We start from the raw sequence: 17485 nt of genomic DNA, 5'->3' as shown, positions 1-17485 counted from the left end.
TGGGACAGACCTGGACCAAGACACCTGGTTAGGGAGAGAACCTGGGACAGACCTGGACCAAGACACCTGGTTAGGGAGAGAACCTGGGACAGACCTGGACCAAGACACCTGGTTATAGGGAGAGAACCTGGGACAGACCTGGACCAAGACACCTGGTTATAGGGAGAGAACCTGGGACAGACCTGGACCAAGACACCTGGTTAGGGAGAGAACCTGGGACAGACCTGGACCAAGACACCTGGTTATAGGGAGAGAACCTGGGACAGACCTGGACCAAGACACCTGGTTAGGGAGAGAACCTGGGACAGACCTGGACCAAGACACCTGCTTAGGGAGAGAACCTGGGACAGACCTGGACCAAGACACCTGGTTAGGGAGAGAACCTGGGACAGACCTGGACCAAGACACCTGGTTAGGGAGAGAACCTGGGACAGACCTGGACCAAGACACCTGGTTATAGGGAGAGAACCTGGGACAGACCTGGACCAAGACACCTGGTTAGGGAGAGAACCTGGGACAGACCTGGACCAAGACACCTGGTTATAGGGAGAGAACCTGGGACAGACCTGGACCAAGACACCTGGTTATAGGGAGAGAACCTGGGACAGACCTGGACCAAGACACCTGGTTAGGGAGAGAACCTGGGACAGACCTGGACCAAGACACCTGGTTAGGGAGAGAACCTGGGACAGACCTGGACCAAGACACCTGGTTATAGGGAGAGAACCTGGGACAGACCTGGACCAAGACACCTGGTTAGGGAGAGAACCTGGGACAGACCTGGACCAAGACACCTGGTTAGGGAGAGAACCTGGGACAGACCTGGACCAAGACACCTGGTTAGGGAGAGAACCTGGGACAGACCTGGACCAAGACACCTGGTTAGGGAGAGCACCTGGGACAGACCTGGACCAAGACACCTGGTTATAGGGAGAGAACCTGGGACAGACCTGGACCAAGACACCTGGTTATAGGGAGAGAACCTGGGACAGACCTGGACCAAGACACCTGGTTAGGGAGAGCACCTGGGACAGACCTGGACCAAGACACCTGGTTATAGGGAGAGAACCTGGGACAGACTTGGACCAAGACACCTGGTTATAGGGAGAGAACCTGGGACAGACCTGGACCAAGACACCTGGTTATAGGGAGAGAACCTGGGACAGACCTGGACCAAGACACCTGGTTATAGGGAGAGAACCTGGGACAGACCTGGACCAAGACACCTGGTTATAGGGAGAGAACCTGGGACAGACCTGGACCAAGACACCTGGTTAGGGAGAGAACCTGGGACAGAGGGATACACTGTTATCAGAGCCCTGGGGGAACTCTGATGGAATCACATCCAGGAAATGACCCAGTGTGAACGTACATGAGAGAGCAGAGAGCGCCTCCACACCACTCAGCATGGTTAGGTGGCTGGTGGTGCTGGGTGACAGCCGGGTCATGATTCGGTGTCATCACGTCATCAAAATGCTCACATTTGCTATTGCTATCTCTCTCTCTCTCTCTCTCTCTCTCTCTCTCTTCCAGTAAATCATGTCACCAGAGAGAGTGAACTGCAGCTGGATCTCTGATGTTCCTAGAGTGCCTCATGGTTTCATCTGTCCTTGTTGCCACCTCTATGTCTTTCTCTCTGCCTGCGTGTTTAAATTGCTCTCTGAACAACTAGCCACCTGAACTGGGAGAAAAGGCACTTTAGAATTCTCCTCATTTTCCTCAGCCACTTTGTCTGACTGACTGAAAGTCATTTAAATTTAAAATTCATCATCCCAAGTTTTGCTAGATCGATAGTTTATTTGCTGGGACGGCTGATGTGCTGATTTACAGACCTAGTTATTTTTTTGTGTGGATTTTGTAAAATTGACCGCCTAAGTTGTTTCTGCAAGGAGTTTTAGCTGAAATACTAGTGTTATTGCCGATACCGATGAGAACAGGTAACTGCTTTACAAAGAGGCGTCTCTTCATTGTTATTCATTCTTTATTTTCCACATAAAACGTGGACAGTAGGCGATGTCAACGACCCGACAAACACACTGCTGTTACAGGCAGATACAGTCAAAGTATTTGGCTTAAGTAAAATGGCAAAAAAAAACAATATTACAACAAACTTCAAAAAAATAAAAAAAACATTTGTAATGGAGGTTAGAGGCTATAGCTTTTTAATTTTATACATACTGTATGAATGCATTTATATATTAGCTTCTGTTCTTCATAACTTCCGATTAAGGTGTATTCACGGGGCTGTAATAACACTATCTTACTACTGTTATAATGATAGTATTAAGCCTCATATCACACCTGTAATAAACAATATTAAGGAATAGCTGAGGCATGCTCGTTTTGCATCGCCCGGTGCCCAGGATGGTTGGAGATGTCACTTTAGAACACTTGGAATGGTCTAGAATGTGCAAGCTCCGCCCACCCGGCAGATAAACTAACCTGCCCACTCATATAACCCATATCCCAGTGGCATAACTATGGGGTTGAGATGGCCGGTGACATAGCCCAGCCCTTGTAACCTCCTCCTGGAGACCTACAGGGTGTGCTGGGTTTTACTCCATCCCTGCTGGAGCACATCTGAATCAGCTAATCAAGGTCATCTGTTTAGGGTAGGGTTGTAGCAAAAACCTTGTTCACTAAGTAGCTGTCCAGGATGAGGGTTGGCCACTCGAGAGCGATACATACAGATTTAGCCCTGGGCCATCCCTAGACAATGAAGAAAGTAAACCAAATTCCAGTTCCACATTTTCCTCACTGAAAAGCATTGAAGATAATTGGACATTTTAGTGTACCTCCTGAATTGACATGGCATTGACCCCAACCCTGACCCCTGTGCAGTAGTTATACCCCTTCTGTGAGAGCACGGTTAGAGCTACCATTGTCCATCCGGTGCGGGGCTGATGTCAGCAGCAGCTGAATGAGTGGAGGGACTTCTTGAAGAACTTCCTGAACTCTGTGTTGAAGACAGTGTAGATAATGGGGTTGAGGGCGCTGTTGACGTAGCCCAGCCAGGTGACGGTGCTCATCAGGGCCTGGGGGATGTAGCAGGTAACACACAGGGCCCGCGTGGTGTGGACTATGAAGAACGGGGTCCAGCAGAACAGGAAGCAACCTGAGGAAGAGGAGGAGGAGAGGTTAGGGAACTGTTCTGATCAATTGATTAATTTTTGGATGATTGATTGATCGGATGAGGTGACTTTCCCCCCCTTACTATGTAAGCGCTTTGAGAATCTGGAAAAGCGCTATTTATTTTTTATTTTTAGTCATTTAGCAGACGCTCTTATCCAGAGCGACTTACAGTTAGTGAGTGCATACATTATTTTTTTATTTTTCATACTGGCCCCCCGTGGGAAACGAACCCACAACCCTGGCGTTACAAACGCCATGCTCTACCAACTGAGCTACATCCCTGCCGGCCATTCCCTCCCCTACCCTGGACAACGCTGGGCAAATTGTGCGCCGCCCCATGGGTCTCCCGGATCTCTAGTGGCACAGCTAGCACTGCGACGCAGTGCCTTTGTCATGTTCGTTGTAGGACGGGACGGACCAAGGCGCAGCGTGATATGCATACATGTTTATTTAAACTTAATAAACACTAGACAAAACAATAAACCAACGACACGTGAAGTCCTAAGGTAACACACAACATACCGCACACGGAACAAGATCCCACAACCCACTAGTGCCAATAGGCTGCCTAAGTATGGTCCCCAATCAGAGACAACGAACGACAGCTGCCTCTGATTGGGAACCACACCGGCCAACATAGAACCATACAACATAGAACATACACACCCTGACTCAACATATAAGAGTCCCCTGAGTCAGGGCTTGACAGTACCCCCCCCCCCCCCAAAGGTGTGGACTCCGACCGCACAACATAAACATAACAGGGTAGGGGCCGGGTGGGCATTCCGCCTCGGAGGCGGATCCGGCTCAGGGCGTGACGACCTCTCACTCTCCGCCTCCCTGTTGCGCCCCTGGTCTGGTCTGGACCTCGGCGCGTTGCTTCCCCTCTCCTTCCTCCCACTATACTCCAAGCCCTGTCTCGACCCTGGTGTGGGAGACCCCGAACCTGGAGAGGGGCTGACGTCTGGGTCTGGACTGGAGCCGCTGACGGGAGCTGGACTGGGCACCGGTGGAGCGGACTGCTCTGGACCTGACTAGGAACACGCACCACTGGCTTGGTGCGAGGGGCAGGAACGGGCCGGGCCGGACTGGCGACGCGCACCACTGGCTTGGTGCGAGGAGCAGGAACAGGCCGGGCCGGGCTGGCGACGCGCACCACTGGCTTGGTGCGAGGAGCAGGAACAGGCCGGGCCGGGCTGGCGACGTGCACCACTGGCTTGGTGCGAGTAGCAGGAACAGGCCGGGCCGGGCTGGCGACGCGCACCACTGGCTTGGTGCGGGGAGCAGGAACGGGCCGGACCGGACTGGCGACACGCACCACTTGCTTAACCCCCGCTCCTTCTGCTGCCTAACCAGCTCCTCTCGCCGTGCCTCTACACCTTCCTTCTCCCTTCTAGCCTCCTGTAGCGCCTCCCTCTGACCGAATACCTCCTGCTCCCTCTGAACCAATAGCCCCCGTAATCTGGTGGCCTCCTCTCCTAACCAGCAGATCCGCCCTGTCGCGGCCTCCTGCTGCCTCGTCGTCCACACCGTGTGCCCCCCCAAAAATGATTGGGGTTGCCTCTCCACCCTGATCCCCTTCAGGGCCTCCATCTTTCTTGCCAGATCCTCTCTTATCTCCTGCCAAGTCCATCCTCTCTGCTCCTCCTCGGCACACTGCTTGGTCCAGGTCTGGTGGGATCTTCTGTCACGTTCGTTGTAGGACGGGACGGACCAAGGCGCAGTGTGACATGCATACATGTTACTTTAAACGTAATAAACACTCGACAAAACAATAAACCAACGACACGTGAAGTCCAAAGGTAACACACAACATACCTTACACGGAACAAGATCCCACAACCCACTAGTGCCAATAGGCTGCCTAAGTATGGTCCCCAATCAGAGACAACGAACGACAGCTGCCTCTGATTGGGAACCACACCGGCCAACATAGAACCATACAACATAGAACATACACACCCTGACTCAACATATAAGAGTCCCCTGAGTCAGGGCGTGACAGCCTTAGACCACTGCGCCACTCGGGAGGACACTGGTATGGTAAAAAAAAAAACACAAATAAAGAATATATTAATATATATTATAAATATAAATCCAATCAAAGACCAAGCAGAAGCAGAATCAAAGTGCCGTGGAAAATCTCCCTACAGCCACCACACTTTCCATTACCACTGCCAACCCCATTTGATCTGATAAGCAAAGCACAGCCAATCTACCATGTCAGTCTTAACTCAAGGAGCATTACCATTTGGCCAGCAGATCAAAATCTCAGTTAGATTAACCTTCACACATTTTTACAATTAGCTTATATTCTCCTTTTTTTCCCTGAAGCAGAAAACACTCCATTTTATGAAGGGGCATGTTGACATTTTAGAAAGACCGACGCTAATGCGAGAGAGAAAAACTAATTCTGTGGAAAATAATTGTTAATATCCTTTTCCAACCTGGAGAGGGTAAGTGTGTAGCGGTTGAGAATTTAATGTTGCCACAGGGTTAGCAACCCAAACTATTTCAGATGCAACCGATTCACAACGACACCTGGGTAACACTCATTTACACTGACCAGACCCTGTCAAAATTACCACGGGGGGGGGAGTCCCAAATAGCACCCTATTCATGGTCAAAAGTAGTGCACTATGGAGGGAATAGGGAAGCTGATGTGCTTGTAGATTAGAAACCTGCCTGCCTCTCTGGTGAGGTTAATAATGCAGGAGTGTTTGATGGGATTGCTATAAATACTCAGTCAAGCGCTTGGCGGTCGGGTGGAGTCGCGATACAGATTAGGGGCGGGTCCCAAATGGTACCCTATTCCCTATATAGTGCACTACTTTTGACTAGAGCCGTCAGAGGCCTCTGGACTAAAGTAGTGCACTAAATAGGGAATAGGGTACCATTTGGGACACAGACTAGGTGTACCAGCTCCTGAACAGGGAAATTATAATTGTAATATTGATGCGGACCCCCCCCCCCCCCCCCCCCCACAAGTCAAAGACTTTGATGTCAGGCACCCCCAAGATATGTTGGGCACCACCTAGAGATGTTGAGCACCCCCTAGAATGTCCCAAAATGTCAGTTAGATTAACCTTCACGAATGTTTCCAATTTCCACGGTGTAATTTGAACCCTGCTTACCGGTCCCTAACTAATCACTGCACCCCTGGAAGCAATGACCATCTGACTGTGCTCTCCTCCATGGAGCAGCCCACCCCTGGAAGCAATGACCATCTGACTGTGCTCTCCTCCATGGAGCAGCCCACCCCTGGAAGCAATGACCATCTGACTGTGCTCTCCTCCATGGAGCAGCCCACCCCTGGAAGCAATGACCATCTGACTGTGCGCTCCTCCGTGGAGCAGCCTTACTGAGCTCCCCCATAAAGCAGTCAAAGGATCAACATTGGTCCAGCTTCTTTTAGCTCACCTACAACAGAGTGTTGAATCTGACCAATGTGGAGAACAATTTCAGTCAACAAAGGCTTTTTATAAATTGAAAATAGGACATTTTCTGTCCTTTAAACTTCTGATAAAATAAGTGTTGTTGCCAAATGAGGAAAACAAGAGGCTCAGATGTGTCTGTCTGTCTGTCTGTCTGTCTGTCTGTCTGTCTGTCTGTCTGTCTGTCTGTCTGTCTGTCTGTCTGTCTGTCTGTCTGTTGAGTAGGAGAGGGTCTGATGTGTCTGTCTGTCTGTCTGTCTGTTGAGTAGGAGAGGGTCTGATGTGTCTGTCTGTCTGTCTGTCCGTTGAGTAGGAGCGGAGCTGATGTCTGTCTGTCTGTCTGTCGTTGAGTAGGAGAGGAGCTGATGTCTGTCTGTCTGTCCGTTGAGTAGGAGCTAAATGCTTCTCCTTCCTTTCCCCTCCTATACTCCTAACTGTCCGTGTAGGAATCACTACCATCAGTAACTTAATATCTACCCTCAATGTAACGCGGACGTCGGCCATGCACAGCCTCGCCTCTGACCACAGAACACCCTAATTCTCTGTTCATTTCCCAACTATTTGACATGTTGAATCGCACACCGTTCATCGACACCCAGCCGGTGATCTACTGAGTAAGGGTAGTACGCACACACACTCCACCCAGCCGGTGATCTACTGAGTGAGGGTAGCACACACACTCCACCCAGCCGGTGATCTACTGAGTGAGGGTAGTACGCACACACTCCACCCAGCCGGTGATCTACTGAGTGAGGGTAGCACACACACACTCCACCCAGCCGGTGATCTACTGAGTGAGGGTAGTACACACACTCCACCCAGCCGGTGATCTACTGAGTGAGGGTAGTACGCACACACTCCACCCAGCCGGTGATCTACTGAGTAAGGGTAGTACGCACACACTCCACCCAGCCGGTGATCTACTGAGTGCACACGGCCACTGTTGTTGTTGGTCTGTGTTGTCGTTAACATGAACCACCCTCACCGACTGCCTGCTGTTGTGACGGAGAGCCTGTTGTGTCCACAGCAGTGGGCGTGGCCCTGCATGGTTAACTGTATTTCCTGCTAATACTAATTGATGTGACGCTAGGAGTGTTCCCTGAAGCCAACTGCCTCCTGTATGCACGCATGACTGTAAGTCGCTTTGGATAAAAGCGTCTGCTAAATGGCATATTATTATTAATATTATTACTTGAAAGTCCGCTGAAAAACCTGATCTGTGAACAGCAGCGATCATTTTGTTGACTTTAAACTCTGTTTGTTTGTTAGAAAACACTGATGGGCTTTTCACACTGCTGAGCCGAACCAAGCTGTACTGAGCTGACCTGATTACTCTGCTAGGCAGGACAATGTGAAAAGAAAATATCCAGTTATGTTTGGATTGGGCATGATAGTGTGAAATGACTATCTGTGTAATGAGTCATGACCCATACGGTCTCCCACATGGATTACCAAAGACATAGGAACATCAGTCAGTCTGGCTGTGTAATTGGAGACTAATGAACAAATTAAACTCTGCTCATTAGTTGAAGCCGTGAACGAATGACTACGCACCTCTATACTTAAACCTGTGGTCGTGTGTGTTGTGGGGGTAAGAAGATCTGGAGCGACGATCCAAAGTGTTACATAATGATTGGATTGAAGGCTTTAAGCTATACTTAGTCAGGTAGAGAATGGCAGACTGAAGTGACACTTCTAATAGGCCTAGCATCTGATGACTGCAGACCTTCTGTTAGACCTAGCATCTGATTACATTTACATTTACGTCATTTAGCAGACGCTCTTATCCAGAGCGACTTACAAAATGACTATAGACCTTCTGTTTGACCTAGCATCTGATGACTGCAGACCTTCTGTTAGACCTAGCATCTGATGACTGCAGACCTTCTGTTAGACCTAGCATCTGATGACTGCAGACCTTCTGTTAGACCTAGCATCTGATGACTGCAGACCTTCTGTTTGACCTAGCATCTGATGACTGCAGACCTTCTGTTAGACCTAGCATCTGATGACTGCAGACCTTCTGTTAGACCTAGCATCTGATGACTGCAGACCTTCTGTTAGACCTAGCATCTGATGACTGCAGACCTTCTGTTAGACCTAGCATCTGATGACTGCAGACCTTCTGTTAGACCTAGCATCTGATGACTGCAGACCTTCTGTTTGACCTAGCATCTGATGACTGCAGACCTTTACCTTAGCTGTGTTGCTTGGGGAACTCTACAGGAGCATACATGATAAAGTGTAGGCCCTCGTTTATCAGTTTCTCTGGTAAGATGGTACTGATATCCAAGGGCTTTCCTTCTTTGGGTTTAGTAAATTCCATTGCCTCCAAGGTGTGCTAGCTATTGGCTGGGTTTGATGACCTTTGGCATGATTTGATTAGTATGTGTTTTTAATGTGTTTAACTATTTAGTTGTGTTGCTTGCCAACAACATATAGTTGCTTATCATTAACGTTTCATTATTGATGATAAGTGCATAATAATTTTGCATCTGCTGTCAACACCTGTAGCATTCTGTATTTTACTAACAAGCTGTGTATCTGCTGTCAACACCTGTAGCATTCTGTATTTTACTAACAAGCTGTGTATCTGCTGTCAACACCTGTAGCATTCTGTATTTTACTAACAAGCTGTGTATCTGCTGTCAACACCTGTAGCATTCTGTATTTTACTAACAAGCTGTGTATCTGCTGTCAACACCTGTAGCATTCTCATCATTGTGTATTAGAAAGGTTGTTTCTCCCATTAATCATTTAAATATAAAAGTAGCTCACGGCAGTAGACACACCACACTCTTTGAAAAAAGGTTCTACCTAGAACCTAAAAAAAAGCTTATTTGGTTATCCTTTTCCCAAGTAGAACCCTTTGGGTTCCATGTAGAACCCTTTCCACAGAGTGTTCTACCTGGAACCCAAAAAGATTCTTCAAAAGGGTTCTCCAATGAGGACAGCCAAATAACCTATTTTGGAACCCCTTTTTTAAGCGTGCACCAGTTCATTATGACAGATCAGGAAGCCATGAGAGCACAACAGGACACACAGCACCTTTTTATATAAGGATGTTTTTTTTTTTTCTCCCACCGATGAAGATGAAGGATGCGCCACCAGCATCCACCACTCAAACATAGTGCATGTTTCATAAAAAATGCACCTCATCAGCCTGACACTGAGAAAATGACTCAACCACCGCAAATTATTCATGAATGATGATGCTGTGGCCAAAAGTGAATATCTCCAGAAATGAGAGATAGATAGAGAATTCCCCCTAGGTATATCAATGCATCATTTCCATTTAGACCGTTAGGGCCCATAATTAATTTCCAGGTCAGTGACTCCGGAGAGGCTGAAACACAATACTCTCCCAGTGGGTCAAACTGGTTAAAATGACTTAATGACATAATAACATAATGACATAATGACATAATGACATCATTTCAACCAGTTTGGCCTGCTGGGTATTTGATCCTTTTCATCATTTTCATTCAGACTTTCATGATTGAACCTTTCTATCAATTTCCAGGTCCGGGTTTGATTAACATGTTCATCCATTAAGCAGGTCAGTGAATAAGAAGCTGGAACACAATACTCATCCTTTTGTTTTTAATGTATCCTGTCATTATAACTGGAGAACCAGTTCCCAGGACTATCTGATAGTGACCGTCTCGCCTGGCCTTTAAGGCTTCCAATGGGTGTGTTTTTTATGACATATTTGAAAAAGTATTTTGTTAAGCCTTTGGAGAAAGCAATGTGTGCTTTGAGGTCGGCCATACGAGGTTTATACACTATGTGCCCAGAACACGTATTTGACCCAGGTCTGATCACGACCAGTCAGAACCAACCCTATGAGCTCTCAGTAGAAAGAGAAGGGGGAAGCAGAGATGGGGACTTGAGTCAGTCACAAAGACTTGAAACTTGACTATAATAATATAATATAATATGCCATTTAGCAGACGCTTTTATACAAAGCGACTTACAGTCATGTGTGCATACATTTTTACGTATGGGTGGTTCCGGGGATCGAACCCACTACCCTGGCGTTACAAGCGCCATGCTCTACCAATTGAGCTACAGAGGACCACTATGATTCATACTCTAAGACTTGAAGTTTGAGGGAAACCTCTGTGAGTTTTTGACAAGTTTGAAGGGAACCTTTATGAGTTTTGACAAGTCAGGGGAAACTTTGTGAGTTTTTGACCCTTCCAAACATTTATCTGCGGCACTTACCCACCACAACAGGAAGAACCCTCATGGCCTTCCTCTCCCTGCCGTTGATCTTGGCTCGCTTCCTCTTCTGCGGCTGCTGCTGGTAGGAGATAGACGGCACGGAGCTGATCCTCTCCCTGTACTCCGAGGGGAACGGGGGGCAGTCCGGCTGCCGAAAGTCATCATTATCCTCCAGCCCCAGCCGGGCCTGAGCCAGATCCCTCTCGATGATCCTGGGCAGGGGCATGGGCAGCGGCCCGGGGATGGTCCCCGGAGGAGGCACGGCGGCGGCGGCTGCATGCTGAAGCTTCCTACAGGCCTGGATGCTGTTCCTCAGCTTGGCCTTGCGCGCCTCTTCCCACCTCTTCAGGCCCCGGAACATTCCGCAGTAGAGGAGGAGCATGATGGGGCAGGGGATGAAGAAGGAGCAGACAGAGGAGTACACTACGTAGTTGTCATCTTCCAGTTTACACTCAGTGGGGTCACGGTGCGGGATGTTGTTGATACCCAGCATGACGGGGGAGGCCACGGCCAGGGCTATGAGCCAGGTGCCTGACAGCAGGATGATCTGACGCTGGTCAACGTGCTTCCTGTTGTAGTTCAGAGGGATGGACACAGCAATGAACCTAGAGAGAGAGAGAGAGAGAGAGAGAGAGAGAGAGAGAGAGAGAGAGAGAGAGAGAGAGAGAGAGAGAGAGAGAGAGAGAGAGAGAGAGAGAGAGAGAGAGAGAGAGAGAGAGAGAGAGAGAGAGAGAGAGAGAGAGAGAGAGAGAGAGGGGTCAACACCATTAGAAGTAGAGACTCAGGAGGTAGAGGGGTCAATACCATTAGAAGTAGAGACTCAGGAGGTATAGGGGTCAACACCATTAGAAGTAGAGAGACTCAGGAGGTACAGGGGTCAACACCATTAGAAGTAGAGAGACTCAGGAGGTACAGGGGTCAACACCATTAGAAGTAGAGACTCAGGAGGTACAGGGGTCAACACCATTAGAAGTAGAGACTCAGGAGGTAGAGGGGTCAATACCATTAGAAGTAGAGACTCAGGAAGTAGAGGGGTCAACACCATTAGAAGTAGAGAGACTCAGGAGGTATAGGGGTCAACACCATTAGAAGTAGAGACTCAGGAGGTAGACGGGACAACACCATTAGAAGTAGAGAGACTCAGGAAGTAGAGGGGTCAACACCATTAGAAGTAGAGACTCAGGAGGTAGAGGGGTCAATACCATTAGAAGTAGAGACTCAGGAAGTAGAGGGGTCAACACCATTAGAAGTAGAGAGACTCAGGAGGTATAGGGGTCAACACCATTAGAAGTAGAGACTCAGGAGGTAGACGGGTCAACACCATTAGAAGTAGAGAGACTCAGGAGGTAGAGAGGTCAACACCATTAGAAGTAGAGAGACTCAGGAGGTATAGGGGTCAACACCATTAGAAGTAGAGACTCAGGAGGTAGAGAGGTCAACACCATTAGAAGTAGAGAGACTCAGGAGGTATAGGGGTCAACACCATTAGAAGTAGAGACTCAGGAGGTAGAGAGGTCAACACCATTAGAAGTAGAGAGACTCAGGAGGTATAGGGGTCAACACCATTAGAAGTAGAGACTCAGGAGGTACAGGGGTCAACACCATTAGAAGTAGAGAGACTCAGGAGGTAGAGGGGTCAATACCATTAGAAGTAGAGACTCAGTAAGGAGAGATGGGGAATGTGTCTGTCTGTTAGGGAGACTCATGCTACACATACTGACTAGCTATGCATCACCATTTAAACATTTTCAGTACATCAAACTTCAGTTGTGTGTCTGTCTGTTTCAGGAAGCAGTTCATTAGTTGGACTCAACTCAACGTTTTGAAGTATTTCAGCTAATGTTTCAGATACTGCTATCACTGCACACTTATGTGAACAGTTGAACCCTTGATAATAACACAGCTAGGAAGTCTGGGGCAGGGAATACACAGTTCAAAGTAAAGCACCAAATAAACATCACATTTCCATCATTTTAACAGAGTTGGATCCAAGAACTGCACTCGCCTAATAAGTAACTTGTCTGAGACCTGAAACAAATATGTAGAGGGACCTGGGGTTCGGTGTGTGTGTGTCTGAGACCTGACGACTTCAACCATAATGGTAGAGGGACCTGGGGTTCGGTGTGTCTGAGACCTGACGACTTCAACCATAATGGTAGAGGGACCTGGGGTTCGGTGTGTGTGTCTGAGACCTGACGACTTCAACCATAATGGTAGAGGGACCTGGGGTTCGGTGTGTGTGTCTGAGACCTGACGACTTCAACCATAATGGTAGAGGGACCTGGGGTTCGGTGTGTGTGTCTGAGACCTGACGACTTCAACCATAATGGTAGAGGGACCTGGGGTTCGGTGTGTGTGTCTGAGACCTGATGACTTCAACCATAATGGTAGAGGGACCTGGGGTTCGGTGTGTGTGTCTGAGACCTGACGACTTCAACCATAATGGTAGAGGGACCTGGGGTTCGGTGTGTGTGTCTGAGACCTGACGACTTCAACCATAATGGTAGAGGGACCTGGGGTTCGGTGTGTGTGTGTCTGAGACCTGACGACTTCAACCATAATGGTAGAGGGACCTGGGGTTCGGAGTGTGTGTGTCTGAGACCTGACGACTTCAACCATAATGGTAGAGGGACCTGGGGTTCGGTGTGTGTGTCTGAGACCTGACGACTTCAACCATAATGGTAGAGGGACCTGGGGTTCGGTGTGTGTGTGTCTGAGACCTGACGACTTCAACCATAATGGTAGAGGGACCTGGGGTTCGGTGTGTGTGTCTGAGACCTGATGACTTCAACCATAATGGTAGAGGGACCTGGGGTTCGGTGTGTGTGTGTCTGTCTGACCTGACGACTTCAACCATAATGGTAGAGGGACCTGGGGTTCGGTGTGTGTGTCTGACCTGTCGACGCTGATGGCGCAGAGGTTGAAGATGGAGGCGGTGCACAGCATCACGTCCATGGACATCAGGCCGTCACACAGCATCATGTCCAGGGACCACACACCACCCTGGAACTGAAAACAACACACAGGTCATGTCTATGAAAATGTGTGGACATTGCTCATGTACGGTTATGTACTGACATTCACACGGTTAATATCAGAAACCATGTCTAGTGCTCTCTGTCTCCTCTCTCTGTCCATTATCTCCCCCTTCTCTCTCTCTCTCTCTCTCTCTCTCTCTCTCTCTCTCTCTCTCTCTCTCTCTCTCTCTCTCTCTCTCTCCTACTCCCCCTTCTCTCTCTCTCACCCGCTCCCCCTTCTCTCTCTCACCCGCTTCCCCTTCTCTCTCTCTCTCTCTCTCTCGCTCGCTCCCCCTTCTCTCTCTCTCTCTCTCACCCGCTCCCCCTTCTCTCTCTCCCCCGCTCCCCCTCTCTCTCTCTCTCTCTCTCTCTCTCTCTCTCTCTCTCTCTCTCTCTCTCTCTCTCTTTCTTCTATTGGCCATACTATTGATCAACATCTCTTGGCTGATCAATAGTATGATGAAGATTACTTTCAGACTGCCCTTCACCATCAGGTGAACGAGCCACAAACAAAAGGCTGTAATGTTAACCAATAACCAACATGGATGACAAAATGCTAACAACATGTTAATACCAACATGTTAACACTCTGCCTGGCCGGCTCAGTAGATTACCTGGCTGTAACAACTCTCCTGTAACGAGATAATGGCGTCCCAAATTAGGAAGACTTAGGTACTGGTCTCTCACAGGTATCCCTTAATAGTCTAAGTAAAGACTATTCAGTAGTCAGCCACAATAGAGAGAGATAGAGACATAGACAGGCAGACAGACAGACAGACAGACAGACAGACCCACACATACACACACATACACACAGGTAGGCAGGCAGACCTGTTCTCAACAATAGTCACTATCAATTAATGTTATGTAATATCTCAGTAATTGTCATTTTAACAGCTTCGAGTTAACCTCGTTGATTGATCTTATTCCACTTTTAGTCTGTTGTTGTTGTTGATAGTTTAATAAAACTAATTGTCCATAGCCTATAGCGTTTCAAGATGACGCATAAGACATTTGCAGTAGGCCTAGTATAAAACGACTGACCTTTCCCGGTTCGATAGGAATAGAGAAATGAACAGGTGAGCGACACAAAGAGAACAAGAAAAGAAGCGGATGACGTGGAACGGGATGTTCTTCCCCCCTCTTTAGTAATGAACTTAAAGGGTTGGTCTGATGGATCTGATTTGAATGATTAGACGGTTAAGCCGCTATTATTTACCACGCTATAATACTGGGCAACTAACTATTAGGCAGCTGATATTATACATGATTATAACGATGGTAGTTAAAAGGCTAATAAATAGTATAATATGATTCATAATCATAACCAATAGCCTAGTCCTCCAATAGTGAAATATCTGAACATAAAATAAAAAAATATAGCCTACCAACCGGCCACTACATGACTAAATATCTGAAATAGGCCAAGCAGGTATTATGAATTAACTAAGCAAAATATCTCAGGTAGGCTAAGGGCTAAAAGCTAAGCTACTTACCTCTGCGTACACGAACAGTGGCAGCACCAGCACTGCCAGGAGTAGGTCCGCAACAGCCAAACTCACAATGAAGTAGTTTGTTGTAGTTTTTAAAGCTTTTTCCATGTAAACACTAAGACACACAAGCACATTTCCACCGATAATCACAATGATTAGCAATATCCCGAATATAAGAGCTGGAAAGTTGTAGTCGGGAGCCACCGCAGCAGCCACCGGCTGCGTCGTGTTGTCGAATTCGAAATCGGTGAAGTTGTCCGACATTGTCGCCCCGACCGGAGATTGACAAATTCCCTCTGCGACGCCTTTTCTTCGGCGTTACTGAGAGCGGGTTTCATCTATGCATTATTTCCAGTCGTCCTGCAGCACGCGTGGTCCGATGTCTGGTCTGTGCTGAAATCGGAAAGTTTACTCTTCTTGAGTGAGACGCAGCCAGGACTGATGCTTTGCAGGAGATCAGCACCAGACCAGTGGACAGTATTAGGTAGCACAAATGCTCCTGAAAGCGCTTTCCTATTTCCCCCGAAAATGACTCTGAAATTCAAGCAATCCAGCTAGTGTGTCCAACAAATATGTAGAAGCACCCAGATTAAATATATAATAGTTTAAAAGTTTTTCCTGCACCACGGCGGTTGAGACCAGCTTGTGCCTGCGTGCGTAATAGAGATGGGTTGCTCTATTTCAGCAGATTTGCGGTTGAGTAGGTAAGCGACCTGAACGGACAGATCAGCGACACAGCTCTATATCCAACCGCTCAAAGCTGCTTAGATCTGACGGTTGACTTTTGCCCTCAGTTGCATGGCACCATGAAGAAGATTCAAAACTTCAAAAAGATATCTGACCCTCTCCGTCTGTTCCAAAGTAATAAGCGCGTTATGTGCGACAGAAAGTTTGTGGCTTCATTGAATTGGCGCTGGCTACCTAGGGTAGTTCTCAAGCGATTAGACGAGGAATTTCATCAATGACATTTAACCCAATAGACGGCGCGCAACGCTAATGTATTCTGCCTGCGCTCAGTGAATCGTGTCATTGTTGAGCGGAATGCCAGGCTGTCAGAGAGAGAGAGAGAGAGAGAGAGAAGAGAGAGAGAGAGAGAGAGAGAGAGAGAGAGAGAGAGAGAGAGAGAGAGAGAGAGAGAGAGAGAGAGAGAGAGAGAGAGAGAGAGAGAGTCATTGCAAGGTGACTGTCCATGAAAATAGTACTTCTCCCATTTGTGGGGTTTCCTTCAGCATTCCGTATCTGTTTGGGTTGTAGCGGGAATCTGTGTGCCCCTGTTTCAGCTATTGGTTAGTTTAGGCGTGGCTAGTTATTCTCCTACAGTGACAGAGCGTGTCTGGTTTAGCGGCTTGAATATACATCGAAATGCCTCTTTCAATGAGACAAAATGCAATCTTATTAGGTCCGTTGTGTTTGTGTGTGTGTATGTGCGTGTGTATTCGTGCGTGCGTGTGTGTGTGAGAGAGTTAAGAAAAGCTTTAAGAAAAGAGAAGCTTTGAACAGCTCGGTTCTCTTTATTGTTCAGACTATTTTCAGTATGTAATTGAATATTCTGCTGGGCCTTCAGTGTTCTGGATCTCTAATATTCTGCTGGGCCTTCAGTGTTCTGGATCTCTAATATTCTGCTGGGCCTTCAGTGTTCTGGATCGCTAATATTCTGCTGGGCCTTCAGTGTTCTGGATCGCTAATATTCTGCTGGGCCTTCAGTGTTCTGGTTCTCTAATATTCTGCTGGGCCGTCAGTGTTCTGGATCTCTAATATTCTGCTGGGCCTTCAGTGTTCTGGATCTCTAAGTACATCACAATGCAGTGCAGGGTCCAGCTGCTTTCTTCAGTCCTCCAAATTCACTTAAAGTGCAGTCCTTCAGAAACAAACCATTTATCTGTGAATTAGAGGCCAAATATCAGGAACGCATCTCTCAGTTCTAAATACACAGGACATCTTTCCTAGATCCCATGCACCTCTATCCATTTCCAAATCAAGGTCACACACACACACACACACACACACACACACACACACACACACACACACACACACACACACACACACACACACACACACACACACACACACACACACACACACACACACACACACACAAACACATACACGGCAACAGAAGCAGATAACTTTTCCCTCTCCTGTTATTCTCACTGAGTCTTAAGCATAAAGACAGGTGCTG

General features: G+C 47.8%; 1 protein-coding gene across 1 annotated transcript; it reads right to left on the bottom strand.

The window, feature by feature from the left end:
• Positions 1–2906: 2906 nt before the first annotated feature.
• On the bottom strand, positions 2907–15567 carry drd4b (dopamine receptor D4b; the record flags this gene model as incomplete). The annotated part of the gene is made up of 4 exons (XM_084189843.1): positions 2907–3115; positions 10794–11398; positions 13690–13802; positions 15307–15567. The coding sequence occupies 4 exons, from the start codon at positions 15565–15567 to the stop codon at positions 2907–2909; spliced, it is 1188 nt and encodes a 395-aa protein (XP_084045969.1).
• Between the last annotated feature and the right edge of the window lie 1918 nt (positions 15568–17485).

This window comes from Coregonus lavaretus (assembly GCF_964263955.1).
Source record: "Coregonus lavaretus genome assembly, contig: HAP1_SCAFFOLD_935, whole genome shotgun sequence".
In the NCBI taxonomy this organism is placed as follows: Eukaryota; Metazoa; Chordata; class Actinopteri; order Salmoniformes; family Salmonidae; genus Coregonus; species Coregonus lavaretus.
Note: the sequence above shows the minus strand (reverse complement) of the source record. Positions and strands in the feature narration are given on the sequence as shown.